At 51.2% G+C, this 27,450-nt stretch overlaps 3 protein-coding genes across 3 annotated transcripts in view; 1 reads left to right on the top strand and 2 right to left on the bottom strand.

Moving 5' to 3' along the window:
* LOC119444926 (uncharacterized) overlaps positions 1–27,450 on the bottom strand; it is a 281,467-nt gene that overhangs the window by 124,774 nt on the left and 129,243 nt on the right. The window lies entirely within an intron of this gene.
* Positions 13,925–16,630, top strand: LOC119445950 (putative nuclease HARBI1). Its single transcript, XM_037710248.2, has 4 exons — positions 13,925–14,246; positions 14,302–14,444; positions 15,328–15,496; positions 15,873–16,630. Exons 1-4 carry the CDS (start codon positions 14,028–14,030, stop codon positions 16,563–16,565), a joined length of 1,224 nt encoding a protein of 407 aa, XP_037566176.1. The 5' UTR covers positions 13,925–14,027; the 3' UTR covers positions 16,566–16,630.
* On the bottom strand, positions 16,757–18,641 carry LOC119445951 (uncharacterized). Its single transcript, XM_037710249.2, has 3 exons — positions 18,376–18,641; positions 17,713–17,781; positions 16,757–17,468 (listed from the first exon to the last, which is right to left on the bottom strand). Exons 1-3 carry the CDS (start codon positions 18,458–18,460, stop codon positions 16,765–16,767), a joined length of 858 nt encoding a protein of 285 aa, XP_037566177.1. The 5' UTR covers positions 18,461–18,641; the 3' UTR covers positions 16,757–16,764.

Genomic DNA, 27,450 nt, shown 5'->3' with positions numbered 1-27,450 from the left:
GTAAATGCAGCAGGATTGCTGCACAGCTAGCGCATATGCTGGTGAATGTCCCTATTATGTTAATTTATGATGGTCGTCCTGTGGATGTCCTAAATCCACAAACAAATGTCCACTAACGTCCTTTGGATGATTTCTAACACAAGATGTCCCAGAAGCGTCCTACATCCTGACAAAGATGTCCTTACGACGTACTCTGGATGATGGAATAAAAAATATCCATATTTATACATCTCTTGCATGTCCCAATATCCCATAACGACGTTGATGGGACGTTTGTAGGAACGTCAATTCGCGTGCATGGGACGATCCCAGGGACATCCAAAGATGATCCACAGGCTTTATACGTATGTCCTATGGACGTCCGAATGACCCGTTGCGGACTTCTAGTCGACATCTGCAGGACGTTGGTGGTACAATGGGAAGTGCATACTTGCATGAATAGTTTTGCTTGATCTAGGAAAGTGGTTCATTATACTGTTTGCGTGGACCTATAGCAATTTTCTGAATGTGCAGTTTTGATGCGAAAGCATCAAGTAGCCTATTGAGTGAAAAAGCCGGCGGCGTCTGTAGCAGCGAGACGGCACCTAAATTCCCATTGGCTGCGACGCAACGTCACGAGCGCGCCTCGACGGAGCAGAGCGGGCGAGACGGAACACCTGCTGGGTAGCAATAGCGCGCCGGGTGTAGCGTAACGGGACAGGGCTCTCGGAAGACGGCGCGGCCTTGGTGGCCGCTGTTCCTTACGCTTTCTCTTGCCGTGGAGTACGTCGGTGGTATGCAGCGTTGGCACCGCAGGCTGCTGCTGCTGCTGCTTGCTGTCTCGGGCAGCACGTACCGCTATAGAATCTGAAGATTTTACATCGTCGGCGGCCGCAACCTTGGCAGTCCCGAAACGTGACCTTATACGCTAGTACACCGCAGACGAAGTAAGAGAGCGGAAGAGCGCAGCAAGACGAGTAAAGAGGCAGGCAGCGAAATGCACCATCGTCGTCAATTCTCCCAATACAAGTTGGGCGGAACGAGTATTAACGCAAACATTACTCGCAGCGCAAAACTCGAGGGATCGCTCAGCGGCGTTCAATTGGTTTCGCATTCACAAGTCAAAAGTGCTGAGGCGTCCTCGGATCTTTTTGTGCCTTTCTTATTACGCTAACATGTGCCATATTTACGCATTTATATTGAAACATAGTTTCTTGTGGCAGCTACTCTTTCCATAAGTTGTAAATTCACCTTGAATATATTACATAATATGCATAATTTTCTGCCGAAGGATTTGTTAGTCTGCCTGAAAAAAATAATAAATTTGAGAGAAATTGCAATTAGACGGCCAAGTAAAAATGCATGAGGAAGTGCTTGTTATATTGCGCATGCTATGAATTAAGAAGCGAAAAAACTCAGAGTCCTTCCACTAGTGTGAAGATTGAAGCCAGCGAAGCTGTGGTTATGGTGAGTCTGCAATAGTGAATGTTGCTATACTGAATTTATATTGTTACGGGGTGTGTAGAAGGCGTTTATTGCAGGCAGCCGTAGGGCAAGTGGGTGCCGGTAATACACGTCGACCTTCTCTTCCTCGCTGCTCTCCTAATGTTGTTGTTGCTGCTGATTCTGCCGCTCCACTACCTTTGACGAACTGTAACAATATTATCATTATTGACTATATTGAGCATCTTCGGTGTGTTCATAAATCAGCAAGGACACCACCGTCTTGTTTTCGCCCGGCGCAATGGCCATTTGCCAAGTTTGCTTTGCCAAGTCCGCCCCATCCTCCTATACTAGCATATGAGCCACAGCGTTCATAGCCACGTCACACTGCACGGCGTCGTCAGGATCCTGGAACATGTGGTTAAACGAGCGGCCATCCCATAGCGAGTCCGAAGGGCACTGCTAATAACACCGCTAGCGCGATCTCTACGTCATGAGACAAAGGGGCACGATTGGTGGGCCGTGGCGCTGCCGACTATCGCAACACTTGTGAAAGAGGCATCGGTGGTGGCGAGGGGTATAACAATTGGCCATCCATCATCCGTTTTGAAACCTGTACCAAGCCACTTTATACATTAATCGATATATATCCGCCGCCGAAAATTGTTACGTATTTTGCTCAGCCGCACGAGCCGCCGGATCGGCCTGACATTGCGGCTAGCGCTCCGTATCGCTCCGCTTCGTCCGGGCCCGATCTTCAGCCGAAGCGTTGGTACGACGCCGACGAGATCTCTCCCGCTCCTGCTCTAGGCGGCTCATACCCACATATCCAACGCGGGTAACCGCCACATATGAATTATTTATTACCTTCTCTACTTCTTTTACAGCGTAAGCTGTTATCGGCTCATTCCAATAGCCGTTCCGGTTAGCGCTGGTGTCCGTCGCCGCCGCCTCCGCCGCCGTCGCGGGTGATGGTAACCGCTATTGTCGGAAATGCGAAAAAAGTGCCCGTTCACCGCCGGGATAGAGCCCAGGCCCGCTGCACGGGAGTCGGATACTTTACCAGTGAGCCACGTAAGCGCTTACTATCGGGCTGCGGAAAAATGCCCTATGAACGCGCCCTAGGCTGGTGCGCAGGCACAGACGCCCCAAGCCTCCGCAAGTAAGGTGGCGCCATCTAGGTAAGGCGCCTGCGAACGCAGCCTGCGCAGGCACAAACGGCAAGATGCGATTCAGACGAGGTGCGCAATCAACACGATCCCGAGCTGCCCGAGCCTCCGCCAGTATGGTGGCGCCATCTAGTTAAGGTGCCTGCGAACGTGCCCGACATGTAAGTTGCATATAGCAATTAAATGCTGCATGTAACTGGACCTGGTTCACTCAAGTAGCTAGGTGACTATTCGTAGATTCTATTAAACAATCATGTTCATCATCATCAACACCAGCAGCAGCGTACCGTGCCACAGGTCAAGGGGTGTGAGATGTCCGGCACGTATTCTGGATACCTCTTCGGAACACGTTATGGCGCCTCCTCGCAAGGTACAAATCGCTGCTGAAGAAGCGAATCGTAGAGCTACGTGCTCGGCTACAACCAGGCTTGATCGCGCTCAGCAGACAGCTGTGCAGAGAGCATTACAACCCGCAGCTCGCCGTCGATGCCGGGCGGATAGTTGAGATCGTTCTCGTCAATACGAGGCAAAGGGCTTTGCCGCGAAGACCGTGTTGTGCGAGGTGCCGAAATTGGAGCTACTCTTAAGCCGCTCCACCAAGCTTACGCTGTGACTGTGGTGCGTGTGCCGTGCAGGCCTGTCACTTTTCTTTCTTCCTTTCTTTATTTCTATTTGTTTCTTTATTGCATCATTTCTTGTTCCTGGTTCATACGCGCATATCCTATGCGGGTACGTGCCACACTCTGAGTTGTTGTGCACGCCGGTCGGTCTACTACACGGAAGCGATCTCCTGGTACCTAGCCCTGAACAGCTTCGCTGTCAAATCTTGGACGTTGAACAACTAAAAGTTCACGCATTCAAGGCCTACATATTACACGTGCCTTGCACTATTAATTTTGTTGCAATGGCGGGAAGGGGACCCGCCAATCTTCTTGGTTGTAAGACATCTCTTCGTTGGCATGCATGGCCATGTCGACCTTGGAAATGATTTGGTTAGGCTCCATTATGGCTGAGGTGAGCTTCGGCACGATGGAGTCCAGTCATTGTGGTGAAGAACCTCTCGAGCCAAGTTTCATGCATTCGGTCAAAATCTCCCAGTGCCATCCTCCAGCGCACTGAACATTTTTTTCTTCAATTCCTCCTTTCCTCGGGTTCCTAACACTTAACTCGAAAATCAAACGAAGTGCGTCAGGCCTTCAGTATTCCTTAATTTCTCCTGCGAGATGCAATTTTCCACCCTCTCGCGCTGCTCCATTTTATTACAGCGTAAGCTGTTATGGGCTCATTCCAATAGCCGTTTTTGGTCGCGATGATGCCACCGGGCCCCGTAACCGCTATCGCCAGAAATGCGAAAAAAAGTACGAACTCTCAGCCGAGATCGAACCCACGTCTGCTGCGTGGCAGTCGTATACTTTACCACGGAGCCATGCAGGCGCTTTCTATCAGCGTCAGAAAAAGGCCCTATAAACGCACCCTATAGGCAGGCGCGCAGGCGCAGACGACCCGAGCCTTCACCAGTATGGGGGCGCCATCTAGCTAACGTGCCTGCAACTGCCGCGTGCGACGAGATGCGATTCAGACGAGGCGCGCAATCAACGCTATCTCAATGTTAGAGGTGCGCCACGTATTCTGGGTACCTCTTCGGTACACGTTATTGCGTCTCCTCACAAGGTACGAACCGCTGCTGAAGAAGCGAATCGTATTGCTACGTGTGCGGCTACAACCAGACATCATCGGGCTAAGCAGACTGCTGTGCAGAGAGCATTACAGGCCGGAGCTCAGCGTCGACGCCGGCCGGACAGTTCAAATCGTTTTCGTCAAAATCGAGGCGAAGACACTTTGCCGCGAAGACCTTGTTGGGCGTGGTGCCGAAATTGGAGCTACTCTTGCGCCGCTCAACCAGCTTACGCTGTCTCGGTACTATACCATCAGTTCGCGCCTAAAAGTATCTTATTTCGATGCAACTTGTAGCGTACAGCACAATGTGAAAGACTAAATACTACGCAAAACAGAATGAAAAGCAAAGTAAGAAAGGGATGATGTGGATCCAGGAAGGATTGACTTGCTGTTGGATTCAGTGCCAAATGTAGTGCGTTTGTACTTGGTGCAATCGCCTAGTTACATTTTGCTGGCAGCGGTGGTACATAAGGTATGTGAGATTGTATCAAGAGCGTACATGGCGAGGTGACCACGACGCGAAGCCCGAAGTAGCTGGCATATGGTATGGCCGTATCTTCGAGCATCATCGGGGTGATACCCTCTCTAAAGCCACTGGATGCTTTTTTTAGGGGCGAAGCACCTTAGGGCCGAGCCTTGTCCCTCGTAGTTCATAGCCCTGGTATGCATGGAGACCGCTAGGGGCGCTGCGGTGCACAAGGGCTATATAAGCGCTTTATGTACTGTATACATGTACAGTATATCTATGTATATATACATACGTGCACACACACAGATATATATATATATATATATATATATATATGTACGCGAAGCTCCGGCTTCCGGCTAGCGCTTCCGGCGTTTTTCCCGAATGATCCCCAGGTGCTTCGCCCGCTCATAATCATTCACTTCATGGATATGTGGTGTTTTTTTTTCAGTGCCATACTGCCTTGGGGTGCATAACAACTTCGGCTGGAAGCCGTTTCTGAGGCCAATTGGTGGAGCGATTGGCGAAAGGCACAGGTGCTGATCGCAAGGTTGCGTGACCAAACGGCGAAAGTCCTACCGAATGCATCGCTCACAGAATATTAGAAACTGCACTTACTGACAAAAGCCCTGGTTAACCGCCACTTGGACCCCTCTCCACCTCTGCTGAGATTGCGTCGATGACCTCCACACCCGCCGCTCACTACAGGGTGGAAACGATAGCGACGTCTGCTAGGGAGTTCGTAATTCTCATGCCTGCTCCGAGGGACGCGTTGCGGACAAGGGGGTGTATTAGCGATTGTAGGCATCACGGTGCTTTATGTGGACAGAAATACTGTGGAAAGGCATTAATGCTCTTTGGTAGTTAAGCAGATTAAATTTTTATGGCTTACAGTGAGAAAAGCGCTTTACCTTGCACTCGGCTGCGCATGGCTTGAAACAGCGAAGCTGGGCGATCGTAGCCCAGCATTTTCCGGATGTGCGCTCGTACTTTTCATCTTATTACTCATGATGATGAAAACGTCTTCTCCCGCGTCTTGGACTACGGCCGTCACTGCGCGTTGCTTAACGCAGCTTGCAACACCTACACCGCGTTCCAATGCCAACTCCACGTTCCACCGCATTGCAATACCGACAACGCGTACCAGCAGAGCCGCTCCGTAAATGCATCTCTCTCCATTTTCTTGTTGTTGTTGTTGTTGTTGCCTCAAAACATTTTCTTTATTTCTATCCCCAACATAGCGTGCAAAACCGCAATACCTCTTCTTCACCTCGCAGAGAATTGGCACGAGCGCGTGCGAACGCGCCAGCTGTGTACGAAGACGACGCTCGAACGCCATTTTAATGTTCGCATAAACGTATGCATGCAAGCGTGGGTGCGTTGGCTAGTGATTACGACGCTCGCCTTGGGAGCATGGGTACGTGGGTTCAAATCCCGCCTCGTTGAGAATTTATTTCCTTTCATTTCTTTCTTCATTGCAGATGATCATAGTTTCTTGATACGAACCACAAATTACGGCTGGCTTAAACAGCTTCGCTGTTAAAAGCACCTTGAAATAAGCTGCCTCACGCTCTCATGTAATGCTGTAGTGTGAAATGGTTTTGAAACCCGTCACGACTGCTTATTGGCGTCATACCTTGCTTTCTGTCAAGCGGGAACTAGGTTGGATGACACCTGCAGTTCAAAAAACTGCGAGAACTCGTGCACAACGGCGGCGAAACCGGTCTACAAATGTAGTGGTGCACTGCATGTAGTGTCTGCTGGGGGTGGTGAAAAGCATTTATTGATCTATCTATACAGAGAGGTGCTGGGGGAGAGGCCTCTAGTGGGTCGTGCCCCTTGCAATACTGGGCGGAGTCCCTCATTCCGGGACCCCGTTGGTCTTGACCGCTGCCCAGGTCCGCCGGACTAGGGCTTGTTGGGCTGATAGTTCCTGGCAGCCGAGCAGGGCCGCCTCCCAGTCCTCTCGGGTAGGGGAAGGGGTGATGGGGGGAGAGAAGGATTTTGCCGGCATGCCCAAACAATGTGGAAGGTGTCGGCCACCTCCCCACAGAATGAGCAGCGGCCGTCAAAAGAAGGATTAAAGTGCTTGAGAACCGCCGGGCACAGCAGAGTGTTTGTAAAGAGCCTAAGGAGAGTTCGTTTGCCAGCTTTACCCAGCCCCTTCATAGGAACCGGGTAACGCCGGTGTTCGGCACGATAGTGCTCAGTAATATCTTTAAAAGAAAGAAGAGGGCTGTGATCTGGGTCAAGGTCCTCCCAAGTGATGCCTGGTGCCCGGTAAGTGAGTGCGCGGGCTGCCTCATGGGCGGCTTCGTTACCTGGCATGCCTTGGTGGCCGGGGACCCATACGATTGAGCGATGAGTTGGGCCGCAGTCGCGAATACTGCGGCGAAGAATTTTGTCAGCGAGAGGAGTGATCCATCCGAATTGAAAGTTACGACAGGCTCCGCGGGAGTTTGTGAGGATGAATTTAGAGTCGGGATGGGAGGTTGCGAGGGCGATCGCCACCTCCTCCGCGTGCGTTGAGCTGGGTGCTTTAAACGAGAGGCCGTCCACTTCTCTTTCCTCGTGTATGATTGCAGCCGTGTACCATCCTCCCTGGTGTTGTTTGGGCCTGCAATATCGACGTAGAATACATGTTTTTTAGAGCCATAGTGGCGGTGCAGGGCATCCGCCCGCGCCTGGCGCCGGCCATTATGGTCCTCTTTGTTCATCTTAGTTGTGTGATATGACGATTTATTAGACGTCTCACGCAATCGAGGCAGTCCACGAACGCTGATGGTGCGCACAGCGACAGACGCAAGGGCACTTCTTCCTCTTCTTCACTACATTGGCCCCCGGGAGAGAAGATGAGCCATCCTGGCGACCTACGGCGTAGGTAGGATCAGGGGGTCATAGTATGGCTTAAGTCGGCTGACATGAACCGTGTCACGTCTGCGATGTCTGAGGTCGTGTGATGGCGTCACAGGCTCGACAACGTAGTTGACAGCCGAGGTACGGTCGATGACGTGGTAGGGACCATCATAGCGTGCAAGAAGTTTGGTTGAAAGGCCAGGGCTGTGAGGTGGGATCCACAACCAAACAAGGGAACCAGGCGGAAAATGTGGTGTAGGCACGTTACTGTCATGCCGCAGCTTTTGGCGACCTTGGGCGGCGGTCGTAAGGGTACGGGCGAGCTGCCTACAGTCCTCTGCGTATTTGGCGGCTTCAGACACTGGCGTGCATTCAGAAGCGTCGGGTCGGTATGGGAGCAGGGTGTCCATTGTACACGAGGGCTCGCGACCATATAACAGAAAGAATGGCGAAAAGCCAGTGGTAGCTTGTGTGGCGGTATTATAGGCATACGTGACGAACGGCAAAACAGTGTCCCAGTTACTGTGGTCCGAGGCAACGTACATAGTCAACATGTTACCGAGTGTGCGGTTGAACCTCTCTGTCAAGCCCCCCGTTTGCGGGTGGTAGGCGGAAGACTTGCGGTGAACGATGCTGCATGCAGCGAGAAGGGCTTGTATTACTTCGGACAGGAACACACGCCCCCGGTCGCTGAGCAGTTCGCGTGGTGCTCCATGTCGAAGAACGAAGTTCCGCAAGATGAAGAAGGCAACGTCACGCGCAGAAGCCGCCGGAAGTGCGGCAGTCTCGGCGTAGCGCGTCAAGTGGTCGACGCCTACAATTATCCATCGGTTACCCGAGGAACTGTAGGGAAGTGGCCCGTATAGGTCTATGCCGACGCGATCAAATGGCCGGGCCGGGCAGGGGAGCGGCTGTAACTCGCCAGGAGGGCGCTGTTGAATTTTACGCCTTTGGCACGCCGTGCAAGCGCGTACGTACTGGCGCACGAAGTGATACATTCCCTGCCAGTAGAAACGCTGCCTCAGCCGAGTGTACGTTTTCAGAACGCCGGCGTGACCATTATGAGGAGCGGCATGGAAATAAGCGCATATGTCAGTACGCATGTGTCGTGGTATCACAAGCAGCCACTTGCGACCATCAGGCAAATAATTTCTGCGGTAAAGGACGTTGTCGTGGACAGCAAAGTGAGCGGCTTGGCGACGAAGTGTTCGAGAAGAGGGTGTGACGGATGGATCGTGGAGGAAATTCAGCATAGTTGAAAGCAGGGGATCCTTATTTTGCTCGGCCGGCATATCAGCGACGTTGATCGTCGACATGGATGCGAAGGGGGTTGACGCTGAAGCCACATCGGAAGGTAGCGGGGATCGGGAAAGCGCATCGGCGTTGGAGTGCTTTCTGCCCGATCGGTAGACAACGCGGATGTTATATTCTTGTAAGCGAAGTGCCCAGCGGCCGAGGCGACCTGACGGATCTTTCAACGAGGACAGCCAGCAAAGGGCGTGGTGGTCGGTAACAATGTCAAAAGGGCGACCATATAGGTATGGACGAAATTTGACGAGAGCCCAAATAATGGCCAAGCACTCTTTCTCTGTGACAGAGTAGTTGGCTTCTGCCTTCTTTAAAGTGCGACTCGCATATGCGACGACGTACTCGTCGTCGCATAAGTGTCTCTAACAGTGATACAACAGTTTACAACAATAAAAAAAAATAATGGTTTGCAGCAACTTGTGTAATTCATTTTTTTTTCTCCCTGACCCCGCGCTTCGTAGACAATAAGAAAAAAAAAGGGTGTGGTGGTTGGTGGTGGGCCTCGTGGCCAGCCTCTGGCACGCCCCTTGTTCTCACTTTTATGTGTCGTGTGTGCTCCCATGTTTGACGAGCGGCGCCCGACAGGCAACAACAACAACGACTTCTTCCTCTTCTTCACTACAGTTGGAAGGGGTCGAACGTAGAGGGCGCGTCGCCACAGTTCGGGCACTCGAACCCTTTCCATCCTATGGTGGTCACGTTTAATATGTAACCGGTCCAAGAGGCGGCGACCGGACACGGTCTGGGCGAGACGCGTGTATTGGTTAACAAGATGTACCTCGCGAAGTTCCCGGTAGGTGTTCACCACCCCCAACGCGAGAAGACGCGCGTTGGAAGTGGAGATCGGGAGGTCGAGGGCTCTCTTGAGCATTTTGCGGAGTACAACCTCCAAGCAATCTTCGTCATATTTCCGTAAGTGTAGGTATGGATTCGAGTACAGTACTCTACTGCTCACGAAGGCATGTGCGAGCCGCACCGCATCCTTACTTCGCAACCCTCCTCGCCTGTTGGAAACGCGGCGAACCATCCGGCCCACCTGGTCGCCGACCTAGCGGAGTTTGGCAAGAGTTGTGTCTGCCTTGCGATGTTGATTAATGAAGAGACTGAGTATTCGAATCTCCTCCACTTCTCGGATGGGGCCACTGACGAGAGAAAGCTGAACTGAGATTTTGCATTTCGGGGAAGGTCGAATATGCACAAATTGAGACTTGGACGGGGATCATTTGAGGCCGCCGTATGTAGCATAGTGGTCTACTATGCTCGCCGCTGCTTGCAGGCATTCCTCCATCACTCCTATGTTTCCCGTAGTGGCCCAGATGGTGATGTCGTTGGCGTACAGCGCATGCTGAACACCATCGACACCCGCCAACTGTGCCGGGAGGTGTGTCATGGCAATGTTAAAAAGAAGCGGGGACAACACAGCGCCTTGTGGTGTGCCCCGTTTTCCCATCTCAAACGGGCCGTACTCGGTCTCTTGTAGGCGTATAAAGGCCAAGCGGTCCGTTAAGAAATGTTTGATATAGTTGAACGTACGAGCGCTGCAGTTGGTCTCGCTAAGATGCTTTAGTATGACGGCATGCTTAACATTATCAAAGGCACCCTTGAGATCGAGTGCCAAGACTATCTTGTCGTTATGTGGGTGTTCGGTGGGTTCGAGGATCTTGTGATGAAGCTGTAAAAGGATGTCTTGTGCCGACTTTTGAGGTCGGAAGCCGAACATGGTGTCGGCGAAGGTGTTCTTGCTCTCGAGATATTCCGAGAGGCGGTCACGGACCATCGTTTCCACGAGTTTCCCTACACATGAAGTGAGGGAAATGGGCCGGAGGTTGTCCATGTTTAACGATTTCCCCGCCTTCGGGATAAAGGTTACCAATGATGTCTTCCAATCGGCTGGCAACGAAGTGTCCCCGGTCCAAATGGCGTTGATGTATTCGAGTAGGGTTCCGTATGCCCGATCTGAAAGGTTTGCCAATAGTTTGACTGTTACCTTATCTCTCCCAGGCGCCGTCCCCCTGCGCATTTGTGCAAGAGCCGCGCGAAGGTCGTGAAGCTGGAAAGGCTGATCCATTTCCGGATTATCGCAGCCTCCATACGAATAATCCATCCCTCGCGGGTCTCGATCCTGATTGAGGTATTGTGAGCGCAAAGCGTTCGCTAGCTGCTCCGTGTTTCCTTGAAAGTTGTGTAATGCGCGAGTGAGGTGTTTCTGGGTTTCCGATCGTGTTTGTGTAGGGTCTATGAGACTCCTGAAGAGCCGCCAAGTGTTGCGGCTCGGCATCTGTCTTGCTGCGCTGTTACATCTATCTACCTAGTTAGTGTCTGCGAACTGGGCAGCGTACTCGGCTGCTTGCTGAGTAAGGTCAGAGATGCGAGCGCGGAGTTTACGATTGTGTTTCTGCCGCCGCCATCGTTTGGTTAGGCTGCGGCGAGCTTCCCAGACGTGCATCAGGTGGTTATCCACGTCCGGTGCACGTTCCGTAAGCTGTATCTGCTTTTCGTGTGAACGGAGTGTTTGCACGAGTCCGTGTGCCCAAGTGGAGTAGTCTTGGTCCAAGAGAGAAGTTACGGGGAGGGCCTGGCGGAAAGCATTCCAGTCGGGAAGTTTGGCTTGTGCAAAGGTGCGATGTAAGGGTCGAGTGTAAATGACAGTGTTCAGTATGCAGTGGTCGCTACCGAGGGTGTCCTCGGTGTTGATCCAGTCTGCGTGTCGGATGTGTTTCGTGAGGGTAAGGCCGGGGCAGGTGTCCCAGTGACGGAATTCCCTGCACGTGTTGGGTGGACCGGGTCGGTTAGAAGAGTAATGCCCAGCGTAGATATAAGTCCCGCCAACTTACGACCACGCGGCTCTTCCTTGCGATAGCCCCACATGGGACAGGCGGCGTTAAAATCGCCCACTATCATCAGGGGATCGCGACCCGCGATCCTTAGAGCTGCGCTAAAGATGTTAGAAAAAGTGACGTTTTTTAGTTTCGGGGGGCAGTATATATTAAGTATGTGTACGGGACTATCTGTTCGCCGCAGGGGAAGGACAGAGACCATCACGTACGAATATTCCAGATTTAGGTCGAGATCCACCTCCTGCGCTGTGTAGCCTTTATTGACTAGGAGACAGGTGGACGGGTCTCGCTGAAAAGCGTTAAAGCCCGAGAACTTAACCGCAGCTCCGGTTTCTTGCAGCGCAAGGACTGCGGCGGCGTGTTCGAGATTGTCAATGTACGCCCTTAAGTGGGCGCGTTTCGTCCTGTCTTTGAAACCCCGCAATTCCACTGTACAAGAGAGAGAGAGCTTGCTGTCTTTGCGGGGGGTGCCGCCCTCTAGGGGGTTGGTTGGGAGGGGGCGCAGCCATGTTGATTTGAAGGGAGATTGCCTTGGAGAGCCGGACCAGGTTCCGTCACCTGCAGCGGGAGCGATTCCGGCTCCTCCGAGAGTTCGGCTAGATCGATGGGTCGGATGAATTTTGATGGGCGGCTCACGTCTTTGAGGCGTCCGGTTCGGCGTAGAAGCCGGGGGTTTGACTCTAGCCATGTCTTAATGTTGGTCGTCACGGCGGCCGTAACCGTGGCTGTGACTGCCTTGAGAAAGGCTGTCTTGTATTTGGCCAAAATTTGATATCTGAGTTGTCAACTCGGCAAGGGCGTTTTCGAGGGCGGTGAAACGCAAGTCGGAGCTAGAGGGTGTCGGGTCCGCCGGTACCACTTGCATCGGTTCCGGAGCTACCTGTGCTGGGGGCGGGGAGGACCGAGCCGTTTCTAGCGCGTGAATTTTGGCGTTAAGTTGAGCATTTTTTGTCCGGAGGATCTCGAGCTCGCGGCGGATATCCGCGACGTCAGAATTAAGGGGTGGATGAGGAGGAAGCTTTGGTGGGGGAGAAAGTAGAGGAGTGCGGGGAGGCGGAGGAGTCTTGTCTCGGCTGCCTACCTTGCGCTGAGACGTATTCTTTGGTGCGCCAGACGGAGGGCCCTGGAGAGCCGGGAAATCCCCGTCTTGGAATGTAGGCACGTGTGGATCCCGTGACGCTTTCGGGTTAGTTGACCGAGGAGACTTGGGGGCACGTCCAGGCAAGGTGCCCGCCGGTGGCGCTGGTCCGGTTGTGCCTTTCGTCGTCTTGTTGCTAGGCGTGGGAGCTTTTGAAGTGGTGACAGGACCCGAAGGCACTGCAGTCCGAGGTTGGGTTCGTTGACCGGTCTGGTTGGCCGGTTGTTGCAGCCGTCGGAATTTGGCTTTGCAGTCTTGCGAGCCCGTAAGATGACCGCCACCGCACACAATGCAGGAAGGAGTGCACTCGTGGGGCGCTATGTTGCCGTCTTCGAGGACTGCGACTGTTTCGCCGCAGTGTCCACAGCGATTGTCTTGAGGATTCGGGCATAAGTCCGGACGGTGACCGATAGTGCCGCATCGGAAACACGCGGGAATAGTCCGCTTATATTCGCGCACCACAGTCACCACACTGTTATAGTGCACGTAACGCGGTACTCTGTGCCCCACGAAGGTGAGCAGGGCAATCGTCGACTTCCCCAGCTTGCGGATGAAGGCTATCTCTCCTCCGCGCCACTGGACTTTAGATTTCAAGGTGGTAGAAGTTTCCTGCTCATGGACCATAATAATCCCCCTGCAGACTTCACCGTTGACTTTGGCGTGTCCGACCACCGGGATGGGGCCTTTGGAAGCATTAAGTGTAAATTCACGAGCGAGCGCGTTCGCCGCATTGACGTCTTGAGTGGTGGCAATAACGATATTCTGGTCCCAGATGGGCCAGACACTTATGGTGTATTCGGATGGTCGTTTTCGAGCGCTCTAGAGGGCTCTGAAAAGTGGCCACGCGTTCGGGTGGTAGAAGTCGAGCGCTCGGACTACGTTCGGATGGTTCTTTCAGAGCGCCAGCCTCTGACTCAGAGCGCTCCCAACCGCTCTGACTTGCTAGAGAGAACGTTGGCGCGATCTGGCCGAGAGCAGTGTCACGTGATACTAACCGCCGCGGTTTGACGCGGTTGCCGACAGGTGACAGCACCGGCGCACATTTTCGCCGTCGGGAGTTTCGGAGCGTCGTGCGGGTTTGTTGCGTTGTGTTCGTGGTGTTTTCGTGTGTCGCTCCCGTCAATTTATATCCAGGAAAGCATAATTGCACCATGTCGAAACGAAGGCGGCTACGAAAGGCGCAAGAATCATCAGTGATGCTTTTAGAGCACCTCGCAACCGAGGGCCTTGAAGCTAGCAGCTCCGACGACGACGACGACGACCGCCACATTTATGCAAACAAGTTCGCCGAGTTGTTCGCCGAGCATCTTGAAGTGCCGAAGGTCAAAGGCTATGTTCAGAAGGTAGTCAGCGATTATTCCGACAAACAGGTAACATTAAGTTCGGCCGCAAGGCAAAGTGAACTCACCTAATGTTCTTCTACAGTTTCGCAGCAACTTCCGCCTCCCGCGATCAGCCTGTAACCAGCTGGTCAAACAGTTCGAAGCGTCGGAATGTTTTCCGTCTGACAGGAACCATGGCGGTGTGCCCGTCAAATCGGCAGAGGAGCACATTCTCTCATTTCTCTGGTGAATGAACCGCATTTCTGATTTGTATGTTGAGTTGAAGATCCAGTGTAGTACAAGCAGCAATATAATCAGCAAGCTTCTCTGAACTTTTTGTTTGGAGTAGGATCATCACTGTCTCCATTCATCGTGAAAAAAGTAGTTAATATAAAAAAAGACAGAAGAAGCTCTTCGCTTTCCAGTAGATGTTCAACAAGGCGGCTAACAAGCATGTCGAGCCTGGTGCCTATTAAGCATATGGCGATCCTTATTCTAATTTGCTGTTTTAATCAGTTTGAGCAGACGCTGCTTTACCTTATTGATAACAATGCAAACACGTGCTGTTTTATGTTCTGTTGATGCACGTAATGGCATACAGAAATACTCGTCATACTCCAAACGACAACACAGCACAAATCGAGTAGCAATGGGCTGGTTCCAGACCCATGTAATGCACACTCGAATACAGAGGCATGTAAAGATCATGCGATTTGTGCTTGCAGTTTTAAATTGTCTTATTTTAGTTGTTCAATAATGGGACCAAATCTTGGTTTACCTGCACTATATATCATCATCAGCCTATATTTATGTCCACTGCAGGACCAAGGCCTCTCCCTGCGATCTCCAATTACCCCTGTCTTGCGCTAGCTGATTCCAACTTGCGCCTGCGAATTTCCTAACTTCATATATAGGCGCCCGCTGTGGTCTCAATAGAGGCCAAATAAGTCAGCTGTGGAGTTTGCACACACATGGAGTAGCTCCTGTTTGTTACCACATGTAGAACTATATTAGATGCAGGGCACTTCTTTCTGCAAGTAGCTGCTCTCCGTACTTTCATGTAAATTAAGCATGACAATCTTTCCATGTAATGGTCAAGCATAACAACTCATATGAAAATATTTTCTAGGTATGCTGTCAACAAGGCCTCAATGAGGGAGGTTGCTGTGCTTTTCAACATGGCAGAGTCTACGCAGTTTGCTGTGATTGATAGGGTGCTCGGCTTTCTTTGTGCCATTGCCCCAGACGTCATATACTTTGGAATGGACAAAGAGGCATTAGCCAGGGAATTCGAGAATGTGAGCTGTTATTTTGCCTTCTTATATTTTTTATCTGCATTTCAACATGAAGTATGTTAAGGGAAAACAATCAAATATGCATGAAGAAGCACGCCTTTCGAAATAATACAGAACTCCTTTTTTTGTTGACAAGTTGTAAACAGCAATAATAATAAAAGGGACTGTACACCAACTTGTGCAAAATGACCAATGCACGAGATATAATTGCAAAATGACATGGCTTCAATGATAAGCACTAATTCTCACTTCTAATTAGTGCATTACCATTAGATTGACAGCGGGAACTAATGTGCTGTTGTAAAATATTTTTCTAGCCTTTATTATGTAGGTTCTTTATGGTTTATTCTGACTTCGCAATGACCTTTTCTTTTTGCAGCTTGCAGGGTTTCCGAATGTAATAGGGTGTATCGATGGCACCTATATTCCCATGCGCTGCCCAGTGAACAAGACAAGGTCTACCTATATAAACAGGCATGACCAGGTGTCATTAACAATGCAGGGCATCTGCAACTCCAAAGGCAGGTTCCAAGACGTCTTTACTGGCCCACCAAGCAAGGTTCATGATGGTCGTGTGCTGAAACTATCAACTGTTCAGCAAGATTTGCCCACACTTTGCCAGGTGAACAGGTATCACATCCTTGGAGATGCCGCCTACCCAATTAGGGAACACCTTCTTACGCCGTTTAAGAATTATGGCAACATGACGCAAGCAAAGAGCAAGTACAATACTTGCCATGCATCTACAAGGGTAGTCATTGAAAATGCATTCGCCTTATTAAAGCAGAGGTTTCGTCAGCTTCGCTACATCGAATTCACCACAGTTGACAAAATAACACAGTTCATTGTAGGATGCTGCGTGCTCCACAACATATGCCTCGACAATGGCGACATAGATGTGGAGGATCTGTTGACCGACGAAGAGAGGGAAGAAAGAAGCCAGGATACACTGCTGCGCATCAGACAGGACCGCGCAGAGTTGGCTGCTAACAGGCAGCCACAGACTGACCGTGAAAGTGTGCTTCGCCGTCTGGGTGAATTGAAAAGAAATGCTTTGGTGGGGCAGCTGTAGGTAACGAGGGAGAAAATAAAGGAATTGTTGGTCATTTATCTTGAACCAGAAAGAATGTTAGTGCTTTACTCGGTTTACTAATCCTGAAACATTTTTTCTCTTTTCTGAAGTGTGCAAGTTTCACACAAATTGATGTCATAGCAAAGACAAATTTTATTGCACATGACATACAGAGGCATGAACTTGTATATGCCACGCTTCACATGTTGTCTTCTTTTGCTGCAAGGTCTTTCAATGCAGCGATGTGCTCCCTGTGGAGTTTGAGCAGCTCTTGATGCCTTTCCTCTCGTCTTTTCTCTCTCTCTTCCCTTTTTGCTTCTCGCTCTTCATTTATTTTTTGCATGTGCTCAAAGAAATACTTCATGTGCATCATTCGACCTGCATTAGGACGGCCTGTCTTGTGTGTTCCCTTTCTTTTTGGTGCAGAGTCGGTAACTACGCTTGAAGGGGCGTCGAGAAATTCAGAGTTGCCTGACAGGTCAGCACAGTCAGCTCCTATAGGAATGTTGGCAGCACCTGTAAGAATGTTGGCGGGATCCTTGGCACCTTGAGCAGATTGAGATGTCTTGTATGTCACGGAGTGCACACCACGAAGAACTTCGGGCTGTATGCTGTCATCTGCTGCCCTTATTGCCGCAAATTCTTCTTCATACGACACCTGGCAGCGGGAATGGCCTGATGTTTTGTTATTAGTGTCTTCATCTTTCTTTCGCTTTGCAATTGTCTTGAATCGTGACTCGCACTGTGTCGGAGTCCTGTAAATATTCAGGATCTGAAGAATTTCCTTAGAAATATACTCGTACATAGCACGCTTGCAGCGGAATTTTTTCATGGGGCCTACTTTGGTTGAGTAGTGTGCATAAAGGTTTAATAACAGCCTTGTCTCGCCTTCTCCCCATGGTCCTGTTTACAGGAGAAAAAGAAAAGCCGGGTTATAACATTAGTAATATTTTTGCAAATGCTCGAATATTTTTATGTACTAGCAAAGCAAGTGAGGGGAGTAAATGGACATGCAAGCATTTTAATAATTGTCACTGCAGGAGAACAGTAAGCAAAACCTTGTGACATTAGGTTCACAAGGCCTGGCTGTTTGAATTCAGCCTACAACAATGAGAAAGAAAAAGCGTTGCAACGTCATTACACCTACCGGAAGACGGGCTGTTCTCGCTGGCAGCAGTGGTGGCTTCCCCAAGCAAGACTGGGCTTGGTGCGTTACCTGTGATAAAAGATAGTTGAATGACACGGTATTAATAATTATTAGGAGTCACGAGCATCTGATGTAAACGCGTGTTCCTACACAGGACGCGTTCTACGAAGCGCATACACTCAGCGGAAAATGAATTATAAGCTGCTCAATTACGCAGACGAAGTTCAATTCCAACTGTCGCAGTTTTCTTTCCGTGCTGGTGGTGTAGCAGTGGCGATACATGCGAAAACGCCAGTGTAACTCATGGCATCCATTACTGAAGAAGGCTTAATCGGCGAAACACACTAGCAGACGACTTCGAATGAAATGTAAGCAGTGCTGAAAACCAGCGCACGCGCCTTACAGGAGCAGCAGATAACACACACAGCGGGTGTTACGCTTACTGCTAGTACATGAAGCTTCCGAGCTAAAGCTGTTAGTGTACCCTAATATTATAAACTGGAATTCATGTTAGCGAGATATACAGGCGCCTAAAAAGCAAGGTGCCGGTACAAAGTTTCACTAGCGGCGCGCTCCTTGTACAACACGCGCGAAGGGGCTGCAGCACAGTTCCAAACACTTGACGAACAAAAAACTTCTTTCGAAAGCTTCCGCTCAACTTACCGTCATACATGGTGAGGAAGAGTGACTGCGCTGGGCTGAGAGAGCCGTCGCTGCGGTCAAGCACATCTGAACTGGACGACGCCATTTGTCACTGTCGCACAAGAATGTTTACACGGCGGCTTCCCGCGCTGCCTGCGCAGTGGCGCCACCGGCGCGCTGCTCCGAGATCGCTCATGCATTCGGTTGGTACACTGCGTCTCCCGCTCAGATTGCGGGCTCGCTCGCATCTGCAGACTCTGAGCCAGAGGACCAGAGCGGCCAACCGAATACGCCATAAGAATGTCCGCCGAAGATGGATTTACATAGGCAGAGAGCAAAGCACCAAGCTCACCGTTCTGCAGGGCCGTCTTCAGGGAGATCGTCACTCTGGGCTTGATGACGATCGTGAAATCTTCTTTGCGGAGTCGAGGCATAGCGGTGGGCCGCCATTTCTTCGACCCTGCTGCTTGCGAGAGCTGAGGGTTGGACCTTGCAGTATTCGGAGGCACAGAAACACCGGCACTTATGGAGAGTCCGCTGACCGCCGAGGCGTTCGGGCGTTGCTGGCTTTTACGAAGTGCCACCAACGAGAAAAGGCCTTCATCCACTATCTCCTCTTTCGGAGTGGAAGTTTCAAGCGAAGACGGGGCTTCTGCGACGATTTCTGACCATGTCATCGTCTCGGGATCGTACCCGCGCCAAGCAGAGGCCGCCATGGCGGCCGCGGAGAACGATGGAGACCGGCTACGGGGTGTTAGGCCCAGCTGGGTGAAGTGGCGAAGACAAAAATGGGCCTAAAAGGCCCCAAAATTGGCCCACCTGGTCCAGAGTGGTATCTTCGGGCGCCGAGTGATGTTATCCGTCTAGTAGACGCAAAATTTCACGGGGTCCCTTGGAATTTTCGGTAAACCGGAGGGAAATTGCCGCAGCCGATGTGAGGCGCGTCCGCTTGCTCCGCGCTCGCAGCGTTCCTCTTGTGTCAGCTGGCGCGGGTTCTGCTTCTGCAGAAGTCGGCATACCATGGCGGTTCTCTTTGTACACTCTCCATTAACACTTTTGCGCCCTTAGAATTCCATTGCGTCTCCTTGAATGGCGATGTTGCCAGATGTTTCTGGTGCGCAGCGTACACAATCTTATAAAAAGTTTGCAATTAGTAAGTGCAAGCAAATAAGTAGGAGCTGTAGCTGTTACTACCTTTCTTGGACGGTTACTAACATTTTATTGCGATAGCAATTATATGGACACTCAAAAGCAGATTTCTGCCGTCGGCGTCGCCGTCGCCGTCGCCGTCGCCGTCGCCGTGAGGTTCCGTATGACGTCATTTGGAGATGAAATCGTCGCCGCGCGCCGAACGCTGTATGTGCGAGTGAAAGGGCGCGAGGGGCGCGTCTTTCACGGGGAGTGAACGCACGGCGGAGAACAAACGCGCGTTCTGCACCGTGCTCGCTTAAGGGCTGCAGAAGTAGGCGTCTCTTTTCTCCTTTACAATCACCATATATGTAGAGCAAACGCGCCTTCTTCGGACGCGCGAGAGGCCGTGGGGGAGGGGGAGGGAAGGGAGGCGACGTTTAGCTGTGGCACCAAGTGCCTATTTATATCAGAGGCTCCAGCAACAGTCACCAACGCCGCACGCATTTTGAGCTAACGCGGGCAAAACGCCGATGGCGTCGACAACAGTTCTGCGTGTTGTTGCTACCAAAGCCGCTCACCTTACTTCGTATGACATTGCTGTGTTGCTATCGCATTCATTGCTTCGCCCTTAGGGCGAAACTGTGACATTTTTTCTGACTCTTTACTACCTGGATTAGTAAAGAGCAGCTGCATGCAAAATGGTATACAGTAACTGCAGCGGTTACTACCTTTCTTGAACTTTTATTTACTTTTTGCTATCTGTTTACTACCAAATACAAAACTGACGCTACTGCCTTGTGTGTCCAAGTTAGTATCTGGAAACATCCCGAGATATCACTTTTAATTGAAACCTGTCGATGACAATATCTGCTTGATCAAGTACAGAACTATAATTTTTTTTAGAAATAACCAACCGCACTGTCTAAGCACCCTTTCAGGTCAGAAACTCTCCTATGCGCAACTCTCATGTAAGGTAGTATTCCTTGGAATCATTACTTATGAAGCCTATACTCTACCTTTGAAACTAAGACTGCCCTACTTTAAGACATAAGCAACTCCCAAGAATGCCACACGCGCGATGACGATCTCCCAAGAAAGGTCTTTTTGAACACCAATCAAGTGTTTGATGAATGAAAGAAATGTTGTTGTAGTGTGCTTTTATTTTCTCGCATATATTACCCGCCGACACGCTCACCAGCGTACCAAGCTTCCTCTTCAGAAGCACATCCCTGTTGTTGCAGACGCAATTCTTTAGTAACTCATGCCCTACCTCACAAGAGTCGGAGGAACGCTGCCGGGGTTCGTGAGCGCCGGACGGATCTTCACGCTCCGCCGGTTTTCACTCCTAACACCGTGACCTCTGCATCCTTTGTAATGTTAGTACCACCGGTCGCTTTCTCTCATCGCCTGGACTAAGGGGATGTCAAATACTTGAGCCTTCCGACTGACTCCTGGCCATTTTCGCCAAGTTTGCATTTATCCTTCCTGGAAGCATTGGAGGCGAAAGGCCGCAGCAAGGCGTCGGAGGCCGCGTTCGTCTCCGACGCCTGACCACTGCAGCCCCGGTGGCCCCGCGTCTGTGCAGCGTTCATCACTCCCACGTTCAACGCATTGTGACGTTATTCAACGCTTGCCTCTATGGCGTCTAAGCCTTATTCTGAAGGTTGGACGCTTGTGAATCGGTGGAAGAACACGCCGTTCAACAAGCCTACAGCCACCACTAGCTTCACTTTCCGACTTCAGGGCCACAAGGTCATCTTGCGACTGCAAGGAGGCTTTGTCCTGACCGCCCTGCGACCGGCCCAACTCATGTCTGCGGTGAGTGCTGCAGCTTCCCTCACCGACAACGAATACAAAGAAACGCAAGTCGAAATACAGGAACACAAGAGTCTGGCTGTCTTTGTGTCCGCAGGAAATTCTGTAGCCCAAAACTGGCCCAGCTCACTACTCTCACCATTCAAGGCACCTCCCACCAAGTCTCCATCTATCTGGCACCCCCAGACAATTTCTGCCGCGGAGTTGTACACGGAATCGAAGCCCACAGTTCTTAGTTAGTTCTGGATTTCGGAATCGAAATCCACAACTAACTGGATTTCGATTTCGTAGGATGTAAAGTGTCGAAAAGAAAACTCTTAGTTCTGGATTTGGGAATCGAAATCCAGAACTAAGAGAAGCCACAAGTCGTGCAGCAAGTCGCGACCTCGACCTTCCAGTGCCAACCCTCCGAGAACTGCGGGTCCGAGTCTCCTGTCGGAGACCACAGTGCCTACGCCTCGTGTACGTAGGTGGGCAGCTTCAACCACCCCTCTTTCATCCCCTGCGTATTCACAACGTGTAGCTACTCCACCTAACCCCCTCAACACCATCATCTTTGCCTAACCCCACCCCTGTAACTCCGACTTCACAGCCAGCCCCATGGATATACCAGAGCCTACTGACACTGATCCTATGCCTAGCTTAGCGACTCACGTGACCTGGCTTGAGCAGCGCCTTGACACTCTCACCACATTACTCGAACAGACTGTGCATCCCGCCTCTACGGAGGATCGACTTACACGCCTTGAAATCGCCATTGCCAAATTGACAGACACTGTAGCCGAACTCGTAGCACGCCGACCGAAACGGGCGCGCCGCCTTCATTTAGCGGGATGCAGCACAACTTCATCCCGTCAAGTTAGCCCAAGTAACAGTGATGGAGAAATGTAACGCGCAGTGATGGAGAAATGTAGCGCGCAGGTACCTGCCACACCAACCGCCTGTTCGGAACTCATGGTGTGGCTGTGGAACTGCCGTAGCTTCAGAAAAAAGCGTGGAAGCCTCATACAGTATCTTCAAACACACATTTCTCCACCAGACGTCATATTTATTCAGGAACCTCGCACCCTTCCTAATCTACCTGTATATTTAATATATGCTGCACATAAAGATCCCAATCGGGACCCCCTCGTGGCCACGCTAGTGAGGCGGGTACGTGGGGTGGTTGACTTTACATTGGATAACCAAGATATTCCACATGTCCTGCTTGAGCTTCTTCCCAGCGGCACCCGCAAGCGCAACACACAACCTCTCCGCCTACTTAATGTCTATAGCGCCCCAAAGAACGCCATGCACGCTTCGACACAATGTTTCAAGTAGCGCGGTGTAAGGGTAGAGCTATACTTATCGCGGGTGATTTCAACGCCCCTCATACCACTTGGGGATATCCTCATGACACACCCAAAGGCCGCAAGCTCCACACTTTGATCCAGCAGAACAACCTCACGCTACTCACTGACTCATCGGTACCAACTCGTCTTGGCACAAGCGTTTCTCGGGACACATGCCCAGATCTTACCCTTTATCATGGTCGTCATTCCGGCACCTGGCACAGCTTCGACGAGTATTTAGGTAGTGACCACTCAATCATTGCTACCCGAATTACTACAAAAGACTTCGTGGGGGAGGCACGCCAGATCCGACTAACAGACTGGCCTGCCTTCCGCGCAGCTTCTGGCACCACGTCCGCAACCGACACGCTTACCGATTGGGTGCAGACAGACACTGCAAACCCGGCTAGAAGTTCACACGCGCACACTCACCACAACGCCTGATGCACCAGACATAGATGCCCACCTCGTCCACTTATGGGACGCGCGCCGTAGCTTAACCAAACGGTGACGCCACCAGCGTCATAACAGGAAACTGAGGCTGCGCATCGCACAGCTCTCTGCGGAGGCTGTTCGTTACGCTGAGAGCCTTACCAGTCAAAACTGGCACTCACTTTGTGATAAACTTAATGACAATCTCAGTACTGCGTGTACCTGGTCTCTGCTACGCCATCTAATAAAGCCCGGCCAAGCTAAATCAGAGAAATCCAGAAGCATTAGAAAACTTCTCCACACAACTAACATTCCAGATACCGAATGCCTTGCACAGTTACGACAGCGTTATCTCCCACCACCAGACGCGCCACGCTACGCGGAATACACGGGTCCACCCAACACACTGGCTTATCTTAACGCGCTTATAACTGTCACTGAGCTTCCCGCAGTGCTCACCAACATTCGCCGCAACACATCCCCTGGTCCCGACCGAATCCGGTATTCGTTACTTTATAACCTCTCTGATTCTGACACCAATCAACTTACGACTTACTTGAATGAGGTATGGGAATCCGGTACCTTACCAAAAGAGTGGAATGAGGCCACAGTAGTTCTCATCCCCAAGCCAGGAAAACCCCTCTCCTTAGAGAACATGCGCCCGATTTCTCTCACCTCGTGCCTTGGCAAAGTGCTCGAGAAAATTGTGCAGCTCCGCTTGCATAAATTTCATTCTGACACCTGTGCGCTTCCCGACACCCTTTATGGTTATCGTGGTGGCATATCAACACAGGATATAATGCTCTGCCTGAAACACGATGTCATAGACTTACCAAGTTCTGCACAATACCGCGCCGTGTTAGCCATAGACCTCAAGGCGGCGTTCGATAACCTCTCCCACGATTTGATTCTTGAACAGTTAGGAGCTACTGGCTGCGGCGCGAAGGTGTATAACTATGTCCGAAACTTTCTTCGTGACCGATCTGCCAGCCTTGTCATCGGTGATCTCCGCTCCCCTACTGAACCTGTCTCAAAGCACTCCGCAAGGCTCCGTGCTATCTCCACTCCTATTCAACCTTGCCATGCGAGGTCTCCCTCCCCTCCTCGATCAGATCTCGGATGTTCGTCATGCTCTTTACGCAGACGACATCACTGTCTGGGTTACGACAGGCTCCCTCGGACACATTGAAACCCAGTTGCAGGAAGCAGCTACCACCATAGAGCAATATGTCTGGCGTGGAGGTCTCACATGTTCCCCTGGCAAGTCGGAGCTACTCGTTGTCACAAAACACGCTCGCGGACAGAAAGACTTGTCTCTTAACATCACATTAGATACGAAACCCGTGCCACGTAAATCGTCCATTAAGGTGCTTGGTTTCACTTTACAAGCCAACGCCAAAGCAACATATACCCTTCGCCAACTTACCACCCAATGTAACCAAATCATGCATATGCTTCGGCGGGTGTCTAACCGCCGACATGGCTTCAAAGAGGCTGATGCCTTACACCTTGTACAGGCCTTGATACACTCACGCCTACTATACCACCTACCTTATCACAACCTAACTTGCACTGAACGCGCACGTATGTCTACCCTACTACGGAAAGCGCAGAAACTTGCACTTGGCCTTTATATACACACGGCTACCCTTAACCTCGAGCGACTTGGGGTGACTAACATTTTAGAGGAACTTATAGAAGCCCACCAGGCCGCCCAGCTGACGCGCTTGAGTTCTACACCTCAGGGACGGAATCTTCTTAGTTCACTTGGTTACCCACCCAGCTCTAGTGTCCTTACATCTACGGGCCTTTCCCCAGCCGCGCGTGCCAAGCTCACGGTATCTCCTATTCCCCGTCATATGCACCCTACTCGCCATACTGTCCTCCGGGATCATCGGTCGCGTTACTTGGGGCGCGAATATCCCGTGGGCTGCAGCGCTGTTCGTGTGCTCTTCACTGACACCAGCCCAGCGGATGAACGCGGGGGAGTCACGGTAGTAGTAGACTCTGATCTCATGACCGTATTCGCAGCCTCGGAACGTACATTAACAGACATCTCCCTCCTGGAAGAACGCGCAATTGCTAGGGCAATCCTTTCGACCTCTTCTCTCCCTCCTTCTATCCCCAATCATATTCTCACAGACTCCCAGGCAGCTTGTCGGCGTTTTCTTTTCAACACTTTACATCCTACTACCACGTCCATACTAGAGTCCTTCCTATCATCCACCTCGCATACTTTTCGGTTGGTCTGGGTGCCTGGGCACGCAGCGATCCCCGGTAATGAGCGCGCTCATGCGCTGGCCCGAGAACTCTCACACCGAGCCGCTGGGGACCGCTCTGCCATCATCCGACCGCAACCTTTCTCGTACGCATCCCAGCTTGCTGAGATACGCCTAACTCGGCAACACTACCCCTCACCTCATCCTTCCCTTACTCGCCGACAGGCTGTCTGTTGGCGACAACTACAGACTAATACTTTCCCGACGCCCCTTTTCTATTCCTACCTCTACCCCTCCCGTGGTCCAGCTCAATGCCCGCACTGCGGTGACCGCCCCACCCTACTGCATATGGTCTGGCTTTGCCAAGACATTCCTCACGTCCCTCCCGTTCCAGACCCCACCCTCACCTTCTGGGAGGAGCGGCTGACCGACGCGACGGCAACTGGCCAGCAATGGCTGGTCGACCGTGCCGAGGCGGTGGCTGCTACCTATGGGGCCCCGGACTAAGGGCTCCACCTTCGAGGCACAACTGGTCTCGATATTGTAAGAAAGTTTATTCTGTCTCTCTCACAAGAGTCACTTAACAAAAGACAGGTAGGAGCCTGGCGTAGACTCCGTATACACTGATACCTAAAGCCATTTATTTATTCTCACATCGATCCAGACCGGGTCAATCCCCACTGCCACATGTGCCGCGATTTAGCCACCCTTAGTCATATTGCTACATGCATATTACGCGTTTCTTCTGGACGATGCGCGCGGGCGCCTAGACGAAGAAGACGAACTGCTCTGGGCTCTCGAGCAATCCGCTGATCTGGCCAGCGCGGCAGCTATCTTTTGTAATTATACTTGTAAATAGTCTCGTGTACTTGATTCTTCGTTCGCGTAACATTTTGGTGGAGGTGCGGGGTACCTTCAACCGCTCGACATTCCTTCGGAGCCGTTCTTTCGCGTTGGCTTGGACTTACTTGGCCTTTTCCCTCTATCAACGTCTGGCAACAAGTGGGTCGCTGTGGCGACAGATTACGCCACGCGCTACGCCATCACAGAGCCCTTCCAACAAGCTGCGCCACAGATGTCGCCGATTTTCTTTTACGCCACGTGATTCTGCAGCATGGAGCTCCACGCCAACTACTCACTGACCGTGGTCGGACTTTCCTTTTTAAAGTCATCGCCGACATCCTGCAGTCCTGCTCAACCAGGCACAAGCTGACTACGTCTTACCATCCACAGACGAATGGTCTCACGGAACGTCTCAATCGAACCCTGACAGACATGCTTGCAAAGTATGTCTCGTCTGACCATACTGATTGGGACATTGTCCTACCGTATGTCACATTTGCTTATAACTCTTCAGCGTCACGACACTGCCGGCTATTCCCCGTTCTTTCTGTTGTTTGGCCGAGAACCCACATTGCCACTGGACACATCCCTTCCATCCGCCGCAGCAGAGACCAGGGAATATGCCCTTGACGCCATCACCAGGGTGGTCCAAGCTCGCGAAATTGCCCGCGCTCGCCTCCTGACCTCCCAAGAGCACCAATGGCGTTTGTACGATCGACATCACAGAGACGTTCACTTTTCGCCTGGATCCCTGGTACTCCTATGGTCACCGACTCGTCACGTTGGCCTGTCTGAAAAACTCCTGTCTCGGTACACAGGCCCATATCGAGTGCTGCGTGCCTGTGATGTGTGGTGCGCGACACGGTGCAGTGGTGCGCCTTTTTATAAAGTTTTCTGAGGGAAAACTGCCGCTTAGTGCGGGACACATTTCCCTTATGCTCGGAACACCACAGTTATTGTCCGTTCACGAGTTTGCACTATTTATGGCATAGTTCACGTAGCAAACACATTTACACATAAAGGAAAAAAAATAACACTGATTCAGACAAAGCACAACAAAAAAATGTGACATTAAAGACTAATAGCATGGTATTGCGATGATACGACCTTGCTTGAGTAACTGCAAGATCAAGAGGCGTCGGGTTGTAGTCCGCCCTGTATTCTACTCATGTAATCCGCCTCAACATTTTCGGATCCCTTGATATGTTCTACATGAAAGGTATATTCTTGTAGAGCTAAACTCCATCGCAATACCCTGCTATTAAGGTGCTTTGCTCGTGACAAATATTGCAATAGTTGGTGATCAGTTTGAACTATAAAGTGTG

Source organism: Dermacentor silvarum, chromosome 3, assembly GCF_013339745.2.
Source record: "Dermacentor silvarum isolate Dsil-2018 chromosome 3, BIME_Dsil_1.4, whole genome shotgun sequence".
NCBI lineage: Eukaryota > Metazoa > Arthropoda > Arachnida > Ixodida > Ixodidae > Dermacentor > Dermacentor silvarum.
This window is presented reverse-complemented; position numbering and strand designations above follow the sequence as displayed.